Source organism: Zootoca vivipara, chromosome 1 (assembly GCF_965207765.1).
Source record: "Zootoca vivipara chromosome 1, rZooViv2.hap1.1, whole genome shotgun sequence".
In the NCBI taxonomy this organism is placed as follows: domain Eukaryota; kingdom Metazoa; phylum Chordata; class Lepidosauria; order Squamata; family Lacertidae; genus Zootoca; species Zootoca vivipara.
Window position 1 is genome coordinate 114,395,432 of NC_142582.1, and position 25,727 is coordinate 114,421,158.

Below are 25,727 nucleotides of genomic sequence, written 5' to 3' on the forward strand. Positions count from 1 at the left end.
CTCAGATTATAAAAAAGAGATCAAGCTCAAACTGTAATACAGTATTATGAAAAATATATACAGAAGATCTCAAAGTTGCCAATGGACCCTACATAAATGCTTACTTGCAAACTATCTTCTGTTAGTCATTACAAGAAGTAAGTGTCTTTTTCTGAGGCTGTATTTTGGAATTATTATTGTTCATTTTAATTGCCGTCTTGAAGAATTTTTTACTCCTCAGATGTTTTGCCTGTGAATTTATATTATTGTTTCTGTTGTCATTGTTGCTACATTTACACCACGTCTTTCCTCCAATGAGTTCAAGGTATGGTGTCTGCTTCTCCCCCTCCTTGTTTAATTGTCACAACAACCCTGCGAAGTAGGTTAGTCTAAGACACAGTGACCGGCCAAAAGTCACCCAGTGAGTTTCATGGCCATATGGGAATTGGGACTCTTGCTTTCTGATATCTAAAGTATTCTAATTCCACCTCTTTTCTGCATAGTGAATTTTAAGACAATATAATGCCTTTCAACATCCTTTAAATAAATAAATAAAAAAGCAACAGCAGCTTGAAACCATAATGACTCTCTGCAATGAGCTTGTGCAGGCAATCAGGACAATGGTTTGGATCTTCTTTCTAACAGGTTGGGGCTTGTGCCAATTAAGATACATTTATTGAATGGTCAGAGCGAAGCACAGCTCTGTTCCCGCCACTGCCAGGGGAGCCTAGAGATTACTTTGGATGAAAATCAGCAGCATCTGACTCATCAATAACTTTCTCTGAAGCATCTGAGTCTTCAGTCTGTAGAGCAAAGGACATGGACAAATGGGCTAACATTTGGGGTTTCCTTTTTATTGAAATGTTTTTACCCAAACGGAACAATATTGCTAAAAAAGAGAGTGACTCACAGCAAAACCAGCGGGATTTCAACTAGCTATTTAACAGAGATCAAATGAGAAAGGAATACACAGCCCATAGTTATCTCCTGCTTGGACTATTGCAATGTCCAATGCGCTCTATGTGGGGCTACCTTTGAAGGTGACCCGGAAACTACAACTAATCCAGAATGCGGCAGCTAGACTGGTGACTGGGAGCGGCCGCCGAGACCATATAACACTGGTCCTGAAAGACCTACATTGGCTCCCAGTATGTTTCCGAGCACAATTCAAAGTGTTGGTGCTGACCTTTAAAGCCCTAAATAGCCTTGGTCCTGTATACCTGAAGGAGTGTCTCCACCCCCATCATTCTGCCCGGACACTGAGGTCCAGCACTGAGGGCCTTCTGGCGGTTCCCTCACTACGAGAAGCAAAGCTACAGGGAACCAGGCAGAGAGCCTTCTCAGTAGTGGTGCCTGCCCTGTGGAATGCCCTCCCACCAGATGTCAAAGAGATAAACAACTACCTGACATTTAGAAAACATCTGAAGGCAGCCGTGTTTAGGGAAGTTTTTAATGTGTGATATTTTAATGTATTTTAATCTTTGTTGGAAGCTGCCCAGAGTGGCTGGGGAAACCCAGCCGGATGGGCGGGGTACAAATAATAAATAAATATTATTATTATTATTATTATTATTATTATTATTTGTTGTTGTTGTTGTTGTTGTTGTTGTTGTTGTTGTTGTTAATACTATGGAATTTGGGAATGCAAGATGTGGAGATGGCCACTGGCTTAAAGGATGATAGGAGCATGGCGTAGTGTTGATAAGAGTCGTGGACTAGGATCAAGGAGACAGGGGTTAAAATCTCCCACTCAGTCACTCGCTGACTTTGAGCCATGGGCCATTCACTCTCTCTGAGCCTAGTGTACCTCACATGTGAGGATCAAATGAAGGGAGAGAAGGAAGAACCATAGATGCTTCCTAGAGCTCATTTCATTGGAGATGGAAGGATATGGACACACACACAGAGAGAGTGAGAGAGTAAATAAAAATATGATTAGATAAATTCACCAAGGATATGACTATCAATGGCTACTAATAATGATTGTCTCTGAATATCAGTCATTGGGGAACAGCAGGAGAGGCTATTGCACTAATATCCAGTTTCCAGGCCTCCCATGGGTATCTGATCAGCCAAGATGCTCAATGAGAAAGACCTTTGGTCTCACCCTGAAGAGCTCTCATGTTAAATTCTAATGAACAAACATTAAAAATCTAATTCACTTGTTCCCCTGACCATATATGCTGAACATGCAGAGAGGCATTGTACTCCCTAGTCCAGGCATCCCCAAACTGTGGCCCTCCAGATGTTTTGGCCTACAACTCCCATGATCCCTAGCTAACAGGACCAGTGGTCAGGGATGATGGGAATTGTAGGCCAAAACATCTGGAGGGCTGAAGTTTGGGGGTGCCTGCCCTAGTCCCTTCCCTGACCCCCATCCACCCAACACAAGTTCTCTGCATGTACATCTGGAGGTCCACACTTTGAAACCCTAAGGAAGCAGAAGGTGAGGAAGGCCAAGTGACCTTCAAAAATGTATTTGTGGGCAGCTGCAGTGGCAGCTGTGGAAACAGCTCACTGAAGCTGAATCTACACATATATATTTTTAAAAAATGCTTTGAAAATGCTTTTTTAAAACATTTCAAAATATATTTGGAACTTCCCTTTAGCTCACCAGCACCATCTAGTGTCACATTTCTATAATGCACTTAAAACGCACTTCAAACGTTATACAGTATTTGCAGCTGTATAGCTGAGTCCTAAGTGGAGTCGAGCTGCTATGCTGGTTTCCCACCAGGTGGGTCACTGCTGCTTATGGGAGGGAGGGGAGGGAGGGAACTCAGCACAGTGCAAATGCTTGCATCCTCCCTGTCACTCATGGTAAGCAACAAAGACCCACCCACTGGGATACTTGCATAGTGGCTCTGCCCCATCCAGTGAGCTGTTTCTGGGCAGTTGAGATCTCTTCCCCTGAAGAATTTACCTTTGGTAAGAAAGAGCACAGCTGCTCCCATAGCTGAGGACTGTGGATTAGACAAAGAACAACACACACACACCCTCTCATCTTTCAGAGCTGCAGCCCAACAGGCCTCTTGTTACTACATATCATCACCATAAGTCAATTTATTTGCATACCACATTTCCCACAAATACATCTGTGCTCAAAGTGCTTCACATAAAACACAGAGGCATTATTCAACTAAGTCATTCTGTCAGCACAAGGATTTCCACTTGTGCAATGGAACTTTCCACCCTGTGTCCTCCCCAATTCTGCTCCGGGGGCTTTGACTGAGCCTAGGGCTTGCTGATCAGAAGGTCGGCGGTTCGAATCCCTGTGACGGGGTGAGCTCCCGTTGCTTGGTCCCAGCTCCTGCCAACCTAGCAGTTCGAAAGCACATCAAAGTGCAAGTAGATAAATAGGAACCGCTACAGCGGGAAGGTAAACGGCGTTTCCATGTGCTGCTCTGGTTTGCCAGAAGCGGCTTTGTCATGCTGGCCACGTGACCTGGAAGCTATACGCCGGCTCCCTCGGCCTATAGAGCGAGATGAGCGCGCAACCCCAGAGTCGGTCACGACTGGACCTAATGGTCAGGGGTCTCTTTACCTTTTACCTTTAAGCAGAGACTTAGGGGGTGCATGGGAAGAGGAAGAGTCAAATTCCAATGCACAAGCGGAAATTATTGCACTGATGGAATGAGTTAGTTGGATACTGTCCCATCTAAATATAAAAGCATAATGAAAAGTTTAGTATCACTACAACACAATGCTAAAAAATAATAAACAACAGCTATATGAACAATTAACAGACAACAAAATTTAAATGGCCATAAAGGTCTCCAACAGGTCAAGTAAAAATGCCCAAAGCTTCACATGTAAAAGTAGCCCCAAAGTTGACAAGGTTATTATCTAGCAACCCAATCCCTGATCTTTTGGGCCTCAACCCAAAAGGCTCTGAGATGACCGTGCCGATTAGGTTTCTGTTCATGACAACTGCACAAACATTCCAAGTTCCACAAAACTGAACTGTACACTTTGTGCTGGAATATTTGCCAAGTAGTTACTCGGAAGGGTTTGTTTTTTCCCCTTTTATGTTGGCATGGGTACAAGTACAAATCAGTAACAAATTGGGCTCATTATCGTGGCTGAGACTGAAGACCTTGAGTTCCAGAGATAATAATAATGATAATAATAATAATAATAATAATAATAATAATAATAATAATAATTTTAAAAAAAGATTGGAGGGATACCTTAGCTCAGTATGAGAGATCATGTTTTCCATGCAGAAGGTCCCAAGTTCAATCTCTGGCATTTCTAGTTTTTTGTTTTGTTTTGTTTTTTGTTTAAAGGAAAAAAGAGGATCACATCTCTACATGAGAACCTGGAGAGTCACTTACAAAGGCAGAGCTTGATTCTGCCATGAACCACACTGAACCACATGGCTCATGCAATGTGATCTTGCAGCACCGCATCAGTTGCCTGCAGAGCCAGCCAGCTCCTTCTGCTCAAAAGCCAGCGAGCTGTGCATGGCTAGTTAAAGTAACTTTAAACTTCAAGGTTTATAACATACACCACTTACTGTGTATACATCAATGTTAAAGCCCTAAATGGCCTCAGCTCTATCTACCTGAAGGAGCGTCTCCACCCCCATCATTCAGCCTGGACACTAAGGTCCACCTCCGAGGGCCTTCTGGTGGTTACAGTGAGGTTACAGGGTACCAGGCGGAGGTCCTTCTTGGCAGTGGTGCCCGCCCTGTGGAACGCCCTCCCATCAGATGTCAAGGAGATAAATAACTATACAACTTTTAGAAGACACCTGAAGGCAACCCTGTATAAGGAAGTTTTTAAAGTTTGATGTTTTATTATGCTTTTGTTGGTAGCCAGAGTGGCTGTAGCAACCCAGCGAGATGGGCAGGGTACTACTACTACTACTACTACTACTAATAATAATAATAATAATTGCTTTTTTTCAGGGAAAACTCATAGGAACTCAGTTCCAGCACCTCTCAAGGGTTCCAGAACTTCTCAGGTGGGTGCCTTCATCATGGGCATAGCCAGGATTTTTGTTAGGGGGGCAGGCTTTTTGTTGGGGGGCAAACCTCAGATTTGTATTGATTTTTATTTATTTTCATTGATTTAGGGTGGCAGCTGGCCCCCTGCCCCCCTTGGCTACACCCATGGTGTTCCTGTTGAGTTCCAGCACCTTGTTTTCTAGAAAAATAACACTGGTTATTATAATAATAATATTATTATTTTATTATTACTGTGATTTTTATTGTAATTACTAGTGGCACAGATGCTGCCTGGACCGACCTTGTGGACCGACCTTGCCCACAATGCTTGATGAAGGACCCATTCCCCAGAGTGCAGCACTAAGAAGGAAGGGGAGACAACATTCACATACAGCACCTGCCTCAGGTGGCACAGTTTCGCGGGTCAGAGTAGACATTACAGGGCTAGGTGAACAAAAACTTTGATCTGGTGTAATGCAGCTTCCTGTGTTATTTTGAAAGAGCCTTGTGCAGCATGTGCAAGCATCATCAAAGAATGGAAAGAATAGGCTTTTGAAATATTGCTTTATGCTCATGCAAACGTTTGAAGGCCTAATGAATGCATCAATTAATGGGCTAAAACAGAAGCCGTATAATCAGGCAACCAAGGTGTCTTTAGTTGTGTGACAATGTACACATGAAGTCTCTGCATGAGCAAGGGCTATCCTGGTCACTTTAATATCAGAGAAAGCTGCAGAGGCAAATGTACTTATTTGTTTTTAAAGCGTAAAGGTAAAGGGGCCCCTGACCATTAGGCCCAGTCGTGACTGACTCTGGGGTTGCGGCGCTCATCTCGCATTATTGGCCAAGGGAGCCGGCATACAGCTTCCAGGTCATGTGGCCAGCATGACAAAGCCGCTTCTGGCAAACCAGAGCAGCACACGGAAACGCCGTTTACCTTCCCACCAGAGCGGTACCTATTTATCTACTTGCACTTTGAAGCGTATAGTAGCCTAAAACAATAAAGTATACATACAATAAAAGCTAATCCACAAAATGCAATAAATACTAACTTCATGACCCCTCCAAAACCCAAAAGCAATCAAACAACAACTTGTCAACAAGACAAAACAACAACAACAACAACAACAACAACAACAACTTGAAACCTAAGTGGAAGCACAGGGGAAACAACCTGAAAATATGTATAACAAAGAAATAAAAGTTTTTCAGCTGAAGGCTGAAAAACAACAATCTGGTTTTGGTCAAACACCTAAAATCATAAACTGCTACAGAGAATTTCTGCAAAGTGGGTCCAAGCACCTTCCGCTTGCATGTTGGTCTCTCTGCCCAATGTAGTCGCTGGACAGAGCCCCAAAATAAAGCCAGAGAGATCTGGCTGCTCAGATACCCTTTGTTTTCTTTATTTTGGGGGCAGGGATGTAAGAAAGTGATTCAGCCAGTACACTGTCCTCCTAAATGCTGACACTTTTTTTCATCCTGAAACTCAATCTACTGACTTTTTATTTTTAAAGCTATCAATATACAGTATCTTTGCCAAATGGTACAAAATACTGTTATTTTGCTCCTTGCTTTACACCCTGCGGTGTGGCACAGATACAGACAAATATCCCCTTGCAAAGAAACATTTCCAAGACAAAGACAGAAAGAAGCAAAAAGACAAATCTGCTTCTTTCATTCTCTCCAGCCCTAATCCTGCTAATATATTTCTCTAAAGAATGCAATGACTGGTATTAACTTTTTAAATTTTGCAAATGAGGACATTGACAGGGTTTTCATTTGGGGAGTTGAAAAATGGCACAAGCATAGATGGGTGCTATCTATCCCCCCCCTCTCTCACACACACACACACACCACACACACACACACACACACACAGAGAGAGAGAGAGAGAGAGAGAGAGAGAGAGAGAGAGAGAGAGACTTTCATAAATATTGCATTCCCATAATGATGTATAAAGAGGTATTTATTTGAGCGCTGATAGGAATGAATGGTACGAGCTCTCTTTCCAAGTGACTGAATTGCCAAATTGCAGGCAACTGGGCAATTTTCTGTAATAAAAAAAGAGCTTTTCCTGTGAAGGCCTTCACTTATTAGGCACCACTTCTAACCTGGTAGGCGCCCCACCCAGTGCACAGTGTGATGACACAATGAGCTAAGAGCAAAGAATCTCGCAACTATTATTAACAACAACAATTATTATTAGTACAATTTCAGGCAACAGAGAGCATGTGCTTCTGCGTTCACAATAGCAACAACTCCATTTGCACACCGGGGACGCACACGCACAGCTGCCCTGCAACTCCACGTGAGCATCAGAGCCACACCGCACAGTCCTCTTGCCCAACCACCAGATGTTGATGTAAGTCTCAGCCAGTGTGGTCAATGGTCAGTTGGGGATTATGGAAACTGCAGCCCCACGGCATTAATTTTAGCAAGGATGAAGTATATACAAAACATACGGGGGAGAGAAAGGTAAGCCCTAGTGGAACAGAGATAATTAGAAGCTTATGGGAACAAATGGCAAGTTAACAATTACATTAAAGAAGCAGAGGGATTACTGAGAAAAACGGAAATAATTGAAGTCGTTCATGTAATGTAGCACGATTGCATCTTATGCGTCGGTTTGGTTCCAAGGAGCTCTGTGTAAAGGTCTTAGCTGCCAAGTATCCCGTTTTTCGCAGGAAACCCCCGGATTTTAATCCGTTTCCCGCTGTTCTCCCGAATAGAGAAAAATCCATTTTAGGTGCTGCTCTTCCCATGTGTGGGCACCGGAAATCGGGCAGAGCAGCACCGGAAGTCGCTTCTACACATGCCCGGTGGCCATGTTGGCGATGGCCGCATGGCGGCATGCGTAGATGTGACCTCCGGTGCCGCTCTGCCCGATTTCCAGTGCCCACACATGGGAAGAGCGGCCCCGGAAGTTGCTTCTACGCAACTTCCGGTGCCGTGCCACTGCTGATCCCGCATTTTTCAGCGGGAGACTTGGCAGGTATGGTAAAGGCAAAAACACCTATAGAAACTCTCCATTTGTGTGCATTGGGGATGCACACACACACCATTTTGGGGAGTGGAATGGTGGCAGAACGGGCTCCTGTGCGCCTGTGTGACGACCCGGGTCCCACTCTACCTTACTATCACTGCGACACAGGAATCCAGAGGGGAAAACACCCACCCTCTTCTCCTGCCGCCTCAAAAATAAACCCCTTTTCCTAATGGGTTTCTAAGTAAGGAGAGCCTTCCAGCCTACGTGGCCTGGTACCTTAAGAAACTCTAGGCTGTCCCCCAGGAATAACCTCTTGCCTCCTGTAAAGGGTCTCCCTCAGTTGGATTCCCCCACTGTAGAAGTTTGCCCTAGGCACTCTGGCAACTTCTTGGCACCTCAGGTTACCCTTCTAAGCCTCCTCCGTGTAACTTCAGGACACAAACCACCACCTCCCTGCCTGAGGTGAGTTTGGCCCTCTCTTGAGTCACCACGGCTGTGAGTCCTGGTACCTCGCTGGAAAAAATACAGACGGACCTCTTGTTGGCAAAAACAGAGATGAAGTTTTATTGTGTTAAAAACATAAGTGATTCTTTAACGTGTCATTTATTAATTAGCTTTGTTCCAGTTGTACAAAATAAACTCAGTCAAACATTTAACTTTGTTTTCCTAGCCTCTTAACTGTCTTCATACAAGCCACCTCATAACACCACACCACACCTTCCTCCCTCTCCCTCCTAACTGACCAAAACCGACACTCCCTCCTTTCAAACCGGGCACAGTCCCGCCCCCATCAGAGTTCTATGCCAGTCAGGCTGGAGGTGGGTTAACTCTTTGCCAGCCGGGCAGAAATAAACATTTTAAAAGTGCTTCAATTTGTCACATATCTCCCCCACCACAAAGACATTGCGTCGGCTTGCTCTTAACTAACTAGAGCAATGCCAAAGCAATGGGCTTGGGGTTAAAAATACTTCAATGCATTCTATAACATTCATATTACAAAGTCAACTAAATTAACATCTCATAAACTTGTACACAGATAAACCAGGTTTGGCATGTGTCAGACTATAATGCCTAAGCACAAATGTTCTGCTAGGGTTATTACCGTTTCATATAATAATTTGCACCATCCTATACCTCTCAAAAATACCTGGATAAGGCGTCCGCTATGATGTTTTCCTTCCCACTTATGTGCTTACCCTGTGTTTATTACATGAGTTGCTAGGCTGGTCCTCCCTGGGATGTTTGAGAAGATCTGGGCAAACTGAGCAAGGACTATTTTTAACTGCTCCTTTTTCTCTGGGGTCAGACTTTCATCGAATGACACCTCTGCTAGAGTTGTGCCATTCCTCAGCTCTCCCCACCCAGTTAAATGAATTCCTTGGGTCATCTTCCCCTTTACTTGTAACACCAACTTATTTCTGTCAAAATAAGGCTTAAGTAAATTTACATGAAAGTTTTTACATCGGTTCCCTTCCCCATCTAACTCTACCAAATAGTTCACCGCCGATATCCTCTCGACCACTTTGAAGGGACCGTCCCACGACATCTCCAACTTCTTTCGACGTCTTGTTCTTAACACGAGCACACTGTCACCGGGCTGGAAAGATCTGTCTCTTGCGTGTGCATCATACCACTGCTTCTGTCGACGCTGTGCCTGCTGCAAGTTGTGAGCAGCTTGCTCCCGTAGCTCTTGAAGGTCGCTCTGCAGCTCCTGTAGATACGTCACAACATCAGGGCTGTCGATCTGCTCCTCCCCTGACCACGCTGCTTTCATCAAGTCTAGGGGTCCTCGTGGCTGTCGTCCAAATAGGAGTTCAAAAGGACTGAACCCTGTGCTCTCCTGCGGCACTTCGCGATAACCAAATAGGAAGTGTTGCAGCCTCTCATCCCAGTCGTTAGGATGATTGATGGAATAGGTTTTTAGCATCCGGCTCAGGGTCGAATTAAATTTCTCCGTCAAGCCATTCGACTGTGGATGATAAGCCGTAGTTTTAACATGCTTAATCCCACAAAGAGTTAAAAGCTCTTCCATGGTCTTGGACGTGAAGGATGTCCCTAAATCTGTTATAATTTCTTTGGGGAATCCCAGCCTTAAGAACACCGACATGAGGGCTTTTGCTACAGTCTTGGAATCAATGTCCTTTAGAGGTATTGCTTCTGGATAGCGCGTAGCATAATCCACGAGGCATAAAATAAACTTATTCCCCCTTTTTGTAACTCTGGATATAGGCCCGAGGATGTCCACTCCTACTCTGGAAAAGGGCTCAGTAATTACAGGAATAGACTGTAACAAGCCTCGCGTTTTGTCCGCTCTTTTGCCTGCTTTTTGGCAGATCACACAGGACTTGCAATACTCTTTGATGTCCTTGCCCATCCCAGGCCAGTAAAATCTTGCTTGGATTCTATCACTAGTCTTCCTAATGCCTAGATGCGCTGCTGAGGGTGCGTCGTGTGCCATTTGTAGCACTTGCAACCGGTAAGCTCTTGGCAACACTAACTGTTTCTTCCTTTCCCAAACAGCAGCAGTTTTCCTCCTCCTAGAAATTCTATACAGTCTTCCCTCAATGGTGGTAAATAAGCAGGGGTTTTCCACAGTTACTTCTGCAGTAGGACTTTGTGCTTTACCCCACAGCTCTTTTATAGTTTCATCCTCTTTTTGATCACTCAAGAATTGGACACCGTGCTCCTGGACCACTGGCACGCTAATCAGCCCTTCATCCTCACCAGGCTCTATGGGTGACTCTATAACTGCAGGAGGATTACTCTCAGTGACTTGAGACTGTGACCTAGTTATCACTTGAATACGGTGCTTCTGACTAGCTAGGTCATTCCCTATTAAAAAGGGTACCTCCAATTCATTTAGGATTCCTACTCTCCATTTGCCACAAAATCCTTTGTAGGTAATATCAACTTCAGCTAATGGTACTTCAAAATGTGGCCCCCATATGCCTTTTAAACTATAGGACTGACCCTTGAGGTACTGCTCCTTTGGAACAAATTGTGATTTAACAAGTGAGACTTCTGCTCCTGTGTCCCTCAAACCTAAACAAGACTGACCATTTAATTCAATTGGCTCCATGTAATCTTGGTTGCACTCCTGCTCAGCCCTCCAGACCTGTAAGACCTTAGAAGTAGTCTCAGCTGGACTGTCTGATTTCTCTGAGCCTTCTGTCTGAGGCGAGCTATTTTCCTGAGACTGCATTACCAGTTTTACTTGTTTAGCTGCAGAAGGTGTAGTTTGCGACTTAACCAGCAGGGGGCACCTGGCACGTACATGGCCCTCACGATTACAGAAAAAACAAGTGATTTTCTTAGACCCTGTCTTGTCAGAAACTGATTCCCTGACAGGAAAATTTTCTTGCCTGTCTTTATTTTCTCTGTTTCTCCATGGATTACCCTTCTGTGAGTGTTTTGGGAATGCTATTTCATTGAAATCACCTTGTAGTTCGTCTAAGACCTCGGCAACCCCTGCCACAGTTTTCAGTTTTTTATCCCTCAAGAACCAACGTAAATTGCTAGGGATTTGCTTAAAAAATTGTTCTAAACAAATTAATTGTTTTAACTCATCAAAGTCCTTCACTCCACTCCCTTGAATCCATCTGTCAAGTAATTTATCTAAGCGGCTAGCTAGTTGGGCATAAGTCTCTTTATGTTCCTTTTTTGCCTCACGAAAAGCCTTTCTGCTTTGTTCAGCCGTGAGTCCACATCGAACCCTGACCCTTTGCTTAAATACTTGGTAACTTGACAGCTCTTCTTCCCTCAGGTCAGCATAAATTTCACTTAGTATCCCACAAATTTGAGGTCTTAAATAAAGCATCCAGTTCTCCTCAGGTATTTGAAATTCCACACAAACGCGTTCGAAGGTAAATAGAAACGATTCGACATTATCGTCTTTTCCAAATTTGGGGAACCTTTTTAAATTAATTGCGATACTATCATTATTAACTGGACTCTGAGTTAATTCTGATCGCAAACGTATCTCTTCAAGCCTCATTCTGTCCTGTTCTAATTGTGCCCTTATCCTCTCTGACTGCATTCTCTCCTCAGATGCCATCTTTTCCCTCTCAGCTTCAATTCTAGCTTTTTCCCTCTCACTTTCAGCTTCAATCCTAGCTTTTTCTCTCTCACTTTCAATTCGGGCCATCTCAATTCGTAGTTTCATAACTTCTACCTCAGAACCTGGGCTTCCCTCAGCCCCTTCCGTTCTTTCATCTCCTTTTGCCTCTCTGGGTTTTCTTACGTGAGTCATTTTCCTCACAGGAAAATCCTGACAGACTCAAACCAAACTAGGCGCGTGAGCTTTTAATTTCGATCACGACGCTGCCACCAAAAATGTGACGACCCGGGTCCCACTCTACCTTACTATCACTGCGACACAGGAATCCAGAGGGGAAAACACCCACCCTCTTCTCCTGCCGCCTCAAAAATAAACCCCTTTTCCTAATGGGTTTCTAAGTAAGGAGAGCCTTCCAGCCTACGTGGCCTGGTACCTTAAGAAACTCTAGGCTGTCCCCCAGGAATAACCTCTTGCCTCCTGTAAAGGGTCTCCCTCAGTTGGATTCCCCCACTGTAGAAGTTTGCCCTAGGCACTCTGGCAACTTCTTGGCACCTCAGGTTACCCTTCTAAGCCTCCTCCGTGTAACTTCAGGACACAAACCACCACCTCCCTGCCTGAGGTGAGTTTGGCCCTCTCTTGAGTCACCACGGCTGTGAGTCCTGGTACCTCGCTGGAAAAAATACAGACGGACCTCTTGTTGGCAAAAACAGAGATGAAGTTTTATTGTGTTAAAAACATAAGTGATTCTTTAACGTGTCATTTATTAATTAGCTTTGTTCCAGTTGTACAAAATAAACTCAGTCAAACATTTAACTTTGTTTTCCTAGCCTCTTAACTGTCTTCATACAAGCCACCTCATAACACCACACCACACCTTCCTCCCTCTCCCTCCTAACTGACCAAAACCGACACTCCCTCCTTTCAAACCGGGCACAGTCCCGCCCCCATCAGAGTTCTATGCCAGTCAGGCTGGAGGTGGGTTAACTCTTTGCCAGCCGGGCAGAAATAAACATTTTAAAAGTGCTTCAATTTGTCACAGCCTGCTGACACATGCATTGGCCCTGACGCAACCCCTGCTCAAATGGGGAATTGCTTGTATACTCAAACCCTTGGGACCACCCTGACACCAGGTTCCCAGGACTTCTGCAGCAGGTACATTCCACAACTGGGGTCTAGCAATGCTAGACGACTAATGTCTAGCTGAAGCCCAGTGGGCTTCTGAAACACATTGATGTTTTCATTGAAGTCGTGGACGAGACAAGACAAATGGCCTGCATCAGGCCCAATTCCATTGTGCAACAGTCATCAGACTAGCTCAGGTTTCGGTGGATCCTGGGCTACCTCAGCCCCTGTTTGGGGGTTTTCAACTGGCTGCACATCCCACCAATGGCACTTCTCGTTGCCTATTTGTATGTGGAAGGAGGAGTGTGGCACTGGCGGAGTGACCTTTGCAACCAGGAGAGCTGAGTGGAAGGAGACCTCTTCCAAATCCAACATACACAGAGACCACAGAATCATAGAATTGTAGAGTTGGAAGGGACCCCGAGGGTCATCTAGTCCAACCCCCTGCAATGCAGGAATCTAAGGATTGCTTGGTTAGGACTGTGACATTGTAACCTGCCCTGGGACCACCCGGGGAAGGGCAGGCTGTAAAGATAAGCAAACAAAAGTGTGCAATCTCACACACCCACACATCTATTTACATTTCCAAAGCTGCGTGCGGAGGTGAGCTTGCTAGGATGAATCTGGGGGGAAATATAAACCCATCGAAAGGCGGGGTCATAAAATATTTAGTATATGCTAATGCAAATCAAAAGGCAACATAGGAAATGAACGACTCAGTGGCTCCACCATTAACAAGCTGCTTTGAGAAAACAGCCACCTGGTTGGGAACAGAGGGAATTTGTCTGGCTCCTCTGAAGAAATTCCTGTTCAACGAGCCAAAACGCATCTGCCTCTTTTAGTCAGAACATGTTCCAATTCTCTAAATGGAAAACTGAAAGTGAGGCCACACCCACCCAGTGCATTTAAAGCAGTATCAGACCACTTTCAATGCTTCCCCCCAAAGAATCCTGGGAACTGTAGTTTGCTCAAGGATGCTGAGACTCTATTCCCTCCTAGAGCTACTATCCCCAGAGTTCAGAGAATTCCCTCTTCTGAATCATAGCTCTAGCAGGGAGCAGAGTCTCCAAACAACTCCAAGTAGTCTTAACAAACTACAGGTCCCAAGATTCTTTGAGGGAAAGCATGACTGTGAAAGTGGTACCACAATGCTTTAAAACTATAGTGCGCAAGCAGCCCCACATTAGCTCTGGCCCACTCACTTTCCCACATGCACTTTTCCCAGGTGTGCCTTTTTGGACACAAATAGAAATAACCACATTCTACTTACATGGGACCCCAAGCAACCTGGGGGGCGGAGGAGGCGGTGGCGGTGGCGGTAGCGGAGGTGGTCTACATTGGCAGATCTGTTGGCAGCTGTCTGTAACTTTCTCTGCTACTGGCTTGGCACATGATTTCTGGGGTTCACCCTGAGTGATCTGAAAAGGGGAAAAATAGCAAAAAAATCCTGACTGGTTGCATATTTCCTGGGTTAAAGCATTCATACTGCAAGGATCCAAGGCTAGCAATTCATCCCTCATACAGTATTTGCAGAGGATGTTCATGGGCAATGCATGTGATACGATTCTTCAAATTCCTGGCTTCCTGCTCCTTCTGGGGTCAGTACAACCACCTTGTCCTTATCTTTAAAGCATTCCAGAGCTGCTCTCATTTATTAGCCTGTTGGAGAATTTTTACTTAGCTTTTCAGCAAAGACGAACAAGCCCCGCCCCCAAGCAACTTGCAAAGATAAGGAATAAGAATTTCTTGCCCTCGAGCACATGGCACGAAAGGGATGTGTGGGGAGCAAATTCATGTACCAGTTCTTACTTTCAGTGTTTGAATAATAGCCAGGTGTAACTGAAAGATTTCGAAGAAAGGAATAGCCAAAAGTTGCAGTACAGCTTGATGGAATAGCTGCTGTCAGGCAACAGATGAAGGCGGGTGAAGCCTGATGGAACTGGTTCTTCAGCAGAGCCAATGGGGACTGTCTCTGCTGAATCCCAATTTGTTTGTGGCAATTGCATTCAATACAACTGTGGTGAAGCTGTAACACTAAGGGGTCTTTGAGGTGGGAATCCACTAGCCTGAAAGACGGCACAATGGCTTAGTGTGTCTGGATGTTAAACAGAAGGTTGGGGGTTCGAGCCTACTCAAGAGACGGTTGTGGGCAGGATTACTGCATTGCAGGAGGTTGGACTAGATGAGTCCCTTCCAATTCTATGAAAGTCATAAGCTGTCCCATGATATTTTCCTATGGTTAATAATAATAATAATAATAATAATAATAATAATTAATTTATACCCCGCCCATCTGGCTAGGTTTCCCCAGCCACTCTGGGTGGCTTCCAACAGAAAAATAAAATACAATAATCTCTTAAACATTGAAACAGACCACTCTTCTTCCCAGGCTGAGAGGAAAAATGGTGGAAACAGGTTATTTATTGGGACAGAGTGACTTTTGCAGCTGTTATTAATGCTGCAAAACAACGAAGCACAGGACGGAGCGATGGAGAAATTTCTGGAACAACAACGGGATATCAGCTCCGCCCAAGGCATGACGATAACAGCAACAACCGGGCAAAAGAAAGACATCTTACAAGGACAGGCAGAAACACCACGGACAGAATAATTGCCACACACAGGAAGAAGAAAGATATAGTTTGAGTTCCTCACTCATAGCTTTATCAATAATTTAATGTGTGTTAACAGGAAAATAAGTTATTAATATGGCAGTTGTTGTATAAGGGATTATGATGATGACCGGAATGTAATGGAAATTAATAAGATTTTGGAACACAGAAATAAAGCAAATAATTAATCCATCAAAACTAGCATACGGGAGGGAGGGCACTTCATCTAAATTATATAATTCAGTATTTGAACAATTGGTATTAATAATTGTATTATAAATTGGTATTGTTATAAAGAGGCTATTATTGAATTGTAATTGAAAACTAATAAAAATATTATTTTTTAAAAAATGAAGCTTTGCCCAATGGATCTGTTTTAGCCTTGTTAGAAGAGGTCTTTAGAGATATTTGCTGTGATGCCCCTCTTCTAAACCAGCTCAATTCAACATTATTCTAGTTGCAAAAATACATATAATTGTTGCTTTTTTTCAGCCAGAGTGCGCCAACACATCATTGAGGGCCGGCGGGCCCCTCGCCCACTTCTTGCCTTTACGTACTTCTCAGAAGACAAAAACAAACAATTCAAGTCTAAACGGAACACTTTTTTTTAGATCCATAACTCCACCTATTTCCTACCCATTCCTAGCCATGATTGGTCAAACTATAGGGCGGGGCCAATGTGAATTTCCTTTTTCTTCAAACCATCTCCCATTCAGCCTCTACTGTTATACGCATGCACATTTGCACGAGGGCCCTTCTGAGCTGTCCTAGCCATCTGCCTGAATCTAAGAGAACGAAGGAGGCCAGGGCACATTTGTTTGACCTGGACCAGAACCAGGGGCAACCCCTAAACCAGCTAGGGAGACAGCTTGCTGCAATTCCGCCCAGTGCTATTTTTCTAGAAAAAGAGGTTCCGGACCTCACCATGAACGCCCCCTTGTTCTCTTATCATGGCAATGGCGCCCACCTGAGAGGTGCCAGAACTCAGATCTGGCAAGTTCCAGCTGAAAAAAAATCCCTCCCTCCATGGCTGTTGTCAAACCAGCATCTGTTCAGGGCTGCCTCGAGTTGCGTGGCGACTTCATGATGAGTTCTGGCACCTATTTTTCTTGGGGGGAAAGCACTCTACACAATACAAATTTATAGAACTGATGGGTGCTTTTAGAATTGATATATTCTGTGATTTGGGGGGGAGGGGAATGCCACAGTTGAATCAATCAGGCTTAAGGGTGTGCAGTAGTACTTTGGAGTGCAATGCTATTCTTCAAATACCCAGAAGCACATCTCATTATGATCAGTGAGACTTTCTCTTAGGTAATTGTGGATAACACTGCAGGTTGCAAACCTGTATGTGTTTACTAGGGCGTAAGCCCCATTGAATTTGATGGGATGCACTTCTGAGGATTGCAGCTCAAGCCTCCTTGATTTCAATGGGCCTTGGGCATACCTATCACATTAGGCATTGTACCCAAGAACTCGGATAATTTATGTATATGCCTAGCTCTTTCCTTTCCAAGGCAGCACGTTGGTATGTTATTTAATGCAAGTATGATATTAAGTGCAGTTCTCAACAGGAAATTATATTTTAAAACACACACAACTCCGACCCATCGCAGGAATATGTGAAGCATGGAATTAGCAGTGACTCCTCAAGTCATTTTAGTTGAACATTCATGTGATTATTATATAATGTTAATCCTTTGAAAAAGGAACCAAGATTTCTTCAACCTCCTTGCTAACAGCATCAAAATTACATACACAGAATGTACACTCCTCTAGTTAAAGTTTTGAAAAAAAAGACAGAAGGAAAGAAAGAATGAGTACAATGTAGTTCATCACATGCCCAGATGCAGAAATTTAAAGCTTTCTTTCTCTGATGCCTTGGAGATAGCTTTTTGTACCTCAAAGGCCTGAGGGTAAGCATATATGCTATGCTTAGCTGAACTGCAAAGAATTCCAAAACAACACATGTAAACAAACTTTCGGTACTTTAAATAGCTTCTCAGAGTCTATTACCATACATAGGAAAGACCAAATTTGTTCACAGAGAGTACGCCAACATTCCTCTTATGGTTAAAGAATAACAAATCCCTATTGTGTTAAAAAGCCTGGAAAAAGTTCTGAGGATTCTTTGCTGCCAACGTAGTAAATACTGTTGATCTCTCAACCACAATTTAAAAGAACAATTTTGTTCCTTTGTTGGTTTTTAACCATAGTTTAGGGTTACATCTACTGCGGGTTCTAACCATGGTTAACACCAAACCATGCCTGCACAACTTGTGACCCACCCATCATGTACTGTGGTTTGCCAGGTATTTGACAGCCCCTTGGGATACGTGGTCTCAGAAAGGCAACAAAAACAAGAGATTTATAAGGGCTATATGGAGTATAGAAAGCGAACATATACCGGGTCACAACACTGGTTCATTTAGCTTGGTATTACTGTATTTACATTGACCGGTTATGCTGGCTGTTCAGGCGTCATAATAAACATTCACTTTGACCGGCAGTGGCTCCCCAAGATTTCAGAGAGCAGACATTCCCCACCCTACCTGAAGATGTCAGAGAAGAATCCAGCACCTTCTGCATTTAAAGCAAATGCTCTCCTGCTGATCTACAGCCCTTCGCCTACCATTGTCTATGGCGGCCAAGAACACATGGCTAGTGGTTGGTAAATCACAAGTTGCGTAGGCTGAGTTGCTTTTAACAAGGGTTCACAAACCTCCTTCAAACCCCTGCTTATGTTAGGAGGACTGCTTAGCATCAACCCTCTTTAGCATCTGTGCAGATGAGACGTTGTTAAAGGGAAGCAGACAAAGAAGTGGAAATTCACACTGCAGGGAGCTTGTGAGTGGTCAGTCTGTTTCTGACCCCTTTACCATCATGAGATTAGCAGACTTACATCCGCACAAGGCCTATCTCATGCTCTCATAACAAGTGACCTCCCCAGGGCACAAGCCTGGACAGTGTGTGTGGAGGTCCTGGACTGCCCAGACGACAAGACTCCCCTCTTGGCCTCACTGATGTGGTCCAAAGGAAAGCAGAGCAATACTTTGGCACCAGATTGGCTGCCGGAGCTGCCGGAAGGAGGCATACAAAGTGCCATCCAACTGTCTTAGGGAATCTGGATTTGTGTAGGGTGAAGCAAGGTTGCATTCGCCTCCTGCTCTTTCAAACTGTTATATTAATGATGTGGTACCATGTTTAGCCAATGAAAACTCCCCCTCAGCAGTAATTAGGAACAGAAAGATCTCAAAGGCTGTCTATCCCTAGACTAGACTACAGTGGTACCTTGGTTCTCAAATGCCTTGGTTCTCAAACTCCGAAATCCTGGAAGTAAGTGTTCTGGTTTTCAAACGTTTTGCAGAAGCTGAACACCTGATTATCGGCTATTGTTTCCGGGCACCTGCACCAATCAGAAGCTGTGCCTTGGTTTTCAAACATTTTGGAAGTCAAATAGACTTCCGGAACTGATTAAGTTTGGTGCTTTTGTTTTTGCTATGTATTTTGCGTTTTTGTTTTTGAAGCTTTTTTGATTACTGTAATTTGTTTTTGTGACTGTGTAGAACCCAGTTCAGCTACTGATTGATTGATTGATTGTGAGATTGCGGAAATGGATAAAAGCCCCCCATCCAAACAATGACTATCATCAGTGCAGGTAAGGGGAAAAAATATTTTAATTTTTATCATCTACAATACTGTTTTATTTATTTTATAGTACAGTACATTGATTATTGCTTTCATTTTATGGATCAATGGTCTCGTTAGATAGTAAAATTCATGTTAAATTACTGTTTTAGGGGTTGTTTTTGAAAGTCTGGAACGGATTAATTCATTTTGCATTACAGTGGTACCTTGGGCTACGAACTTAATTTGTTCCGGAGGTCCATTCTTAACCTGAGGCGCGCTTTTGCTGATGGGGGCCTCCTGCTGCCGCCACGCCGCTGGCACGCGATTTCCGTTCTCATCCTGGGGCAAAGTTCTCAACCTGAGGTACTACTTCCGGGTTAGTGGAGTTTGTAACCCGAAGTGTTTGTAACCCAAAGCGTTGGTAACCCGAGGTTACCACTGTACTTTCTATGGGAAAGCTCGCCTTGGTTTTGGAACGCTTTGGTTTTGGAACGGACTTCCGGAACGGATTGAGTTTGAGAACCAAGGTACCACTGTATTGTGCTCTGCAAAGGGGCTGCCTTTAAAGACTGTTCAGGAACTTCAACTGGAACTTCAACACTGCCACCAGTATTCTCATATCCAGACAATGGATAATGTTGTATCAATACTGTTTCAGTTGCACTGCTTACCTATCCATTTCCTGAATAGTTTGGGTCCAAGTCACTTGAAGAATCACTGGCATTCATACAACATACCATGTGTAGAGAGAGCTGTACTGTCTCCTTGTCTTCCTTTCCTCATTCTTAAAAATGAAAAAATGGATCCTTAAAACAGCAATGTGAATCCTTAGTGATTCACATACATTATCTCAGGAATCTCCCCCCCCAAAAAAATCACCCCCAGATACATTTAAGATACCTCCATATAAAAGAAGGGTAAGGCAACTGAGGCCACAATACTGCAGCTTGCCTGTCTAATGCAATCATGGCAGAGGCAAGATTTGCACTGGAGACTTGATAAATTATAGCAGTTGTCATTTGACCCAAGTAATATCTACTCTGACTGGCAGCGGCACTCCAATTTTTTAGGCAGAGAAGCGTCTTTCAGATCATTCTAGATGGAAGTTGCCAGGAATTAACCTCGGGCCTTCTGCCTGGAAACAATGTTCGCTGCTACTTATCCCCCTGACTTGATGGGCCTGTTTATTGCACATATTGCTGTTTATTGCTGTTTAAAGTCCTGATGAAATTGCTTTATTGCATTTTAATTACATGTGGCTATATTCTTTATGCTCTGTTTTATACCTGCAAACCTCTTAGAAGGCATTTTTTTGCAAGTAAGTACTATATAAAATAATACATTATAATAGGGCTGGGGAAACTGTGGCCCTCCAAGATGATGCTGAACTTCAAATCCCATCATCCCTGGCCATTGGCCATGCTGTTTGGGCAGGGTTCAAAATTAGCAGGGTGCCAGGTGCATTTTGTGCCTATAGATTCTCCATTTGCGAGCACCTCAAAAAGTCTGGGTGCCATTTTTTTGTACCTGGAATATACTAAGCAGTTTAACAATAAAGAGTAGAGTGATTTGAAAACTGAAATATGGCACCAACATTGTTATTGTAAACACCAAATTAAACATGTATTAACAACTTCTGATAAAAATGTTATATTAACAATGTGTCACTTGTGTGAATTGCGTAGGAGTTCATGCTTATCAAAATAATAAGACATGTCTAATAACTAGACATTCTGTTTTGGCCCCCACAACCCAGATCCCAGAAACCATTTGGCTCCTAGATTTTCTATCCCAGTTTTTAGCACTGTGTCTGGGGCTGATGGGAGTCCAAAATCAACTGGAGAGCCACAGGTTCACCATGCCTGATATATGCCCTTCCTCTATGTAAACAGCTGCTGCAGAAATGGTAGCAGAAGGAGGTGCAAAAATGTCTCTCTCACAGCATAATCTTCTTAGAAATGGGAGAAGAGAGATACTGTAATGTGTGGTACTTGGGGAAATGGCAGCAAACCAATCTTGAGGGAGAGGCTGGAGCTGAGGGGAGATTCCCAAACCCCTTGTTTACATCCTCAATCGGGGTAGTCAACACAGTGTCCTGGAGATGTTCTTGCACTACAACTCCCATCACCCCTGACCATTGGCTATGGTGACTGGGGTTGATGACAGTTGTAGTCCACAACATCTGGATGGCATCAAATTGACTATCCCTGCCATTAACAAAGACTAAATGGAAGCCTGTCCTCACTGGAAGGACAGATCCTGAAGCTGAAGCACCAATACTTTGGCCACTTCATGAGAAGAGAAGACTCCCTGATGTTGGGAAAGATTGAGGGCACTAGGAGAAGGGGACGACAGAGGACGAGATGGTTGGACAGTGTTCTCGAAACTACGAACATGAGTTTGACCAAACTGCGAGAGGCAATGCAAGACAGGAGTGCCGGGCGTGTTCTGGTCCATGGGGTCACGAAGAGTTGGACTAAATGACTAAACAACAACAACAACAAAATTGGACCTTCATCATTTCCAAGGTTCTTCAAAATTCTGTACATATCACCTCAAAATGTGAAGAAGCCTCCTGTCATTTTTTTTTCCAACCATGAAAAAGACTCCACGTGGGCCCCTTTTAAACAAAACAGAACATGGTATTACTAGAAAATGTGTGAAAGACTGCTCCTCTCACAAAGTGTGATGACTCATATGATGTGTAATTGCTCTTTTCTTTCCCTAATGCCTATACAAGCTGCCTCTAGGTTGGCAGATGAGAAGGCAGCAAAGCTATGCCCTGCAATGAAAGATTCTGCTATAAATATAGACCTGTCACAAATTTTAACACTTCATGTTGCCTTTTAATGATCAACCAAACCAATATCTGACTGGCTTTCATTCAAGCTTACTGAGAGAGAGAGAGAGAGAGAGAGAGAGAGAGAGAGAGAGAGAGAGAGAGAGAGAGAGAGAGAGAGAGAGAGAGAGAGAGAGAGACTTCTTTTCCATAGTCATTCATAAGCTGTTTTGCCTGGACTTTGCTGCTAAGATATTACATATTACTGTCAGGCATCTCAGTGACATTCCTGTCAGAGGAAATGGCTAAACGGTTGTCCTTACTGGTCTGTCCGAGACAGAAACCCTTTGGCTTGAATCTACGTTGCATTCCATAATGTTCTGATGCAGGGGTACCCAATGTGCTGCTCTCTAGATGTTGTGAGCTACAACTCCCATCAGTCCTTGCCCATGGGACAATGGGAGTTGCAGTCCACAACATCTTGATATCATCACACAAGGTCACCACATTAGCTACCCATTTTAACATCTCCAGCTGTCAACAGTGTGGATTTTGACAGTCTATGAGTTTTATTGAAGCAAATCATACTTTCGTAGATGCACTGAAATAATTGGACTCAAGTTGACTGAGTTCAATGGGTCTACATGGAGCATGGCTTACTTGGATACAACTCTGTTGCTATTTAAATTTCTGTGTTAACATGCTTTCTGAGGTGGGTAGGAAACTCTCCAAAAACATCCTATTATTTACAACGAAGCTTGAAGCATGTCTATTAAAATAACCAGAAAATCGTATCAGCTGTTGTCACAGAGGAGTTGGGAAGTTAGAGGAGGCAGAGCACTCCTGAAAGTTCATTTGCAGTGGAATTTGAATTCATCACTGTTTCAATCTGGTGCTGAATACAAGGCCATGCTACTTTCTGGAGGGATAGTTTTCTCTTGAGAGCTCCAATTTTGCAGCAGGGCTAGACAAAGAAGCTGGCTCACTAGAAGGCTGTTTTCTATATCCCTTTGTCACCTCTCTGAACTCCTTCCCACCAACAGCACCTCTGTTGCTAAGCCTCTGGAGCCAATAGACTAACTTTAATATTCCATTTTTAATAGTGTTCCAGTTTTAATAGTGTGCCATAATAGTAATGGAACTTGGGCTCATTTTTTAAAGAAGTAAAGCCAGTCCAGGCAGCTGAAATTGATGAGGTTCTGGAGTTTCAGATTAGCGCAGTCAAAAGCAGTGTTAAGTCTCAAACAGTGTAGCACTTTTTTTAACTCAGTTTTTTTAAAAGTTCCTGCGCTTTTCTTTTTCTCCCCAAAATTGCTACCTTTCTGCCAAGCTACATAATATGACACCCTGTTTCAGTACATCCACAATTACGTTAAGTACTTTAACAGCTCATCCAAATCTACTGCAACATTTGAATCACTATTCATTATGATATGCAATTATTTTAGTAGAGTTGTTGTTTCAGATGTACTTAAAAACAAAAACAAAAATGCATTGGAATCAGAAGTGAACCTTCAGTATCTCAGACCACCAAGGCTTCCTTTGCACTGACAAAAGACAGGATAAATAATTCCCCAAAAAAAGTAAAAAGAAAAGAAAAACTAGCTGTCTGCCTCAGCCAGTGGTTGCAAATAATTGAGAAGATGTCATACTTTCATGAATACAGCAGGATTCTGATTCTCTTGCCTCAGTGTGTGCTACTTAAACTAACCTGGAACTTCGGGAAGACCCTTTTTAAATCTTAGCATTGTAGCCAACTGGAAGTATAAGCCAGCTGCTAAATCTCTTTTTCTATCTGAATATGAGAGTAGATGTGATGTTAAAAATGTATTTGCATTTCATCTGCATTTTTGAAGGAAAGAAAGAAAAAAGAAAGAGAGAGCATATAGCAGCTGCTGCACTCTTGAACGAGCTGCTATTTTCCACCCATGGAAGATTCCCTCCCAGTACTTCAATTTCAAAGACAAGATTTTTGTCACGGGAGGAACAGGTTAAACCCATCCTCCCTCTCTGCTGCTCCTGGTTATCCAGAATGCTTCCATTCACCTGAGATGCCACTTGTTCAGATCAAGAGTAGGAACCCCTCACACGTTCCATATGAGCGGACCATGAATCTGCTTTTATTAGCTGCCCTTCCCCCATGGTGTGGCTCCCTGTGCGCCCCACCCTCTCTGCACCCCCTCCAGCTAAGCCTCTGGTGATGGCCCAACAAAGTCGCCCAGGTTGTTTTATGGCTGAACGGGGATTTACATACCCCTCTCCCCAGTCCTAATCCAACATGCTAACTCCTACATTGTTGTTCTTAACAGTGTCAATACTGTATCTCTTTTCTTTGGCGATCACTCATAGCCGAGTAAGATTATAACAATGAGTTACGACCGTTAGGTGGTGACCCCACTGGGTGTGGTTAGGGCACCTTTTCTAGCCCCTCCCCCTTTTCGGGGTGAGCAGAGTGGGTATTAAAAAGGGCTGCTCAGTCATGAATAAAGCTGCCGAGCTGCTCAACTGCCACGTTCCTTGAGTCAGAACGACTGAATCTGTATCCACCGCCCATGTGCCGGTTCATGACATGGGGCTTCCAGATTTCACGATCCTACCCCCATTACCACCCGCCGATCGGCATGGGACTTTCGGGGTTTGGGTTGGGTTTTTGGAAGACGCCTGTGCGTGATTTTGTTTTATGTGTGTAGATCAGTGCATGCTGACCAATGCGCAGTCTTCGCAGTAGGGCTCTGTTCCGATGGCATGAAGTACCGGTAGTCACGACAAACCGGTAGATTCCTATCTGCTGCAGCCTTCATCCGCCTTCACAGCCGTTGTAACATACTGCTTGTTATCATCTGCCTGTTCTGCCATTGAGGACTTCTTGGATCATTCTTTGTCTAGCTCCTTCCCTTTGACCTTACCGCCTTGGGTGACCCTGCTGGGAGTCCGAGATTCCTGACTGCTTCGCTCACAAGGGTCATAGGAACATGCAAGCCCTCTCACCACGACAAGGTGATGATCCAGCAAGTGAGACTGTGTCAATATACAATAATCTTGACCGGAAACAATGGCGTCCTCATGGAGGAGGCCTTTGGCAAATGGATTGATTCCAACCTACAATCTAGGAGACACAGGCACAATTTTCCCGTTCAGAGTCCTTCACTTGCATAATGTACCATACTTTTCTGTATATAAGATGAGGGTTTTTAATTGAGAAATTAAGATAAAAATTGGGGGTCATCCTATACACGGATAGTGCATAGGGGGGGACGTGGGATTGGTTGCTGCCACGAGCCAGAGATTGTCGTCGGCTATTGGGCATGTGTCAAGGGCTGATGTTGATTGGCTGTTGCTGCGGCAATAGGGCGGGCGATTGGCGGCTTTTGTCAGTGAGGGGACAGATGATTTTCAGCAATTTCCCCTAAAGAAAGCTCAACAGCTCTGGGCAAACCTCCCCCCCCCAAAAAAAAGCTCAGCAACTCTGGGCAAACCTCCCCACATTTTCTTAATTTGGAGTTTCCAAAAATAGTGGGCACCTTATACAGAGGGGCATGTTTTACACGGAAAAATACGGTATGTAACCCTTGCACCAGTTGCGTTTCACCTGTATAGCAAATATAGTAAA

The 25,727-nt window shown here is 43.9% G+C and overlaps 1 protein-coding gene across 2 annotated transcripts in view; it reads right to left on the reverse strand.

Moving 5' to 3' along the window:
* Positions 1 to 25,727, reverse strand: part of PRIMA1 (proline rich membrane anchor 1) — a 62,103-nt gene that overhangs the window by 28,064 nt on the left and 8,312 nt on the right. For both annotated transcript variants that reach the window (XM_060272150.2, XM_060272146.2), the window contains exon 3: positions 14,367 to 14,514. In XM_060272150.2, the coding sequence (XP_060128133.1) occupies positions 14,367 to 14,514 (148 nt within the window). The remainder of the gene's footprint in view (positions 1 to 14,366; positions 14,515 to 25,727) is intronic.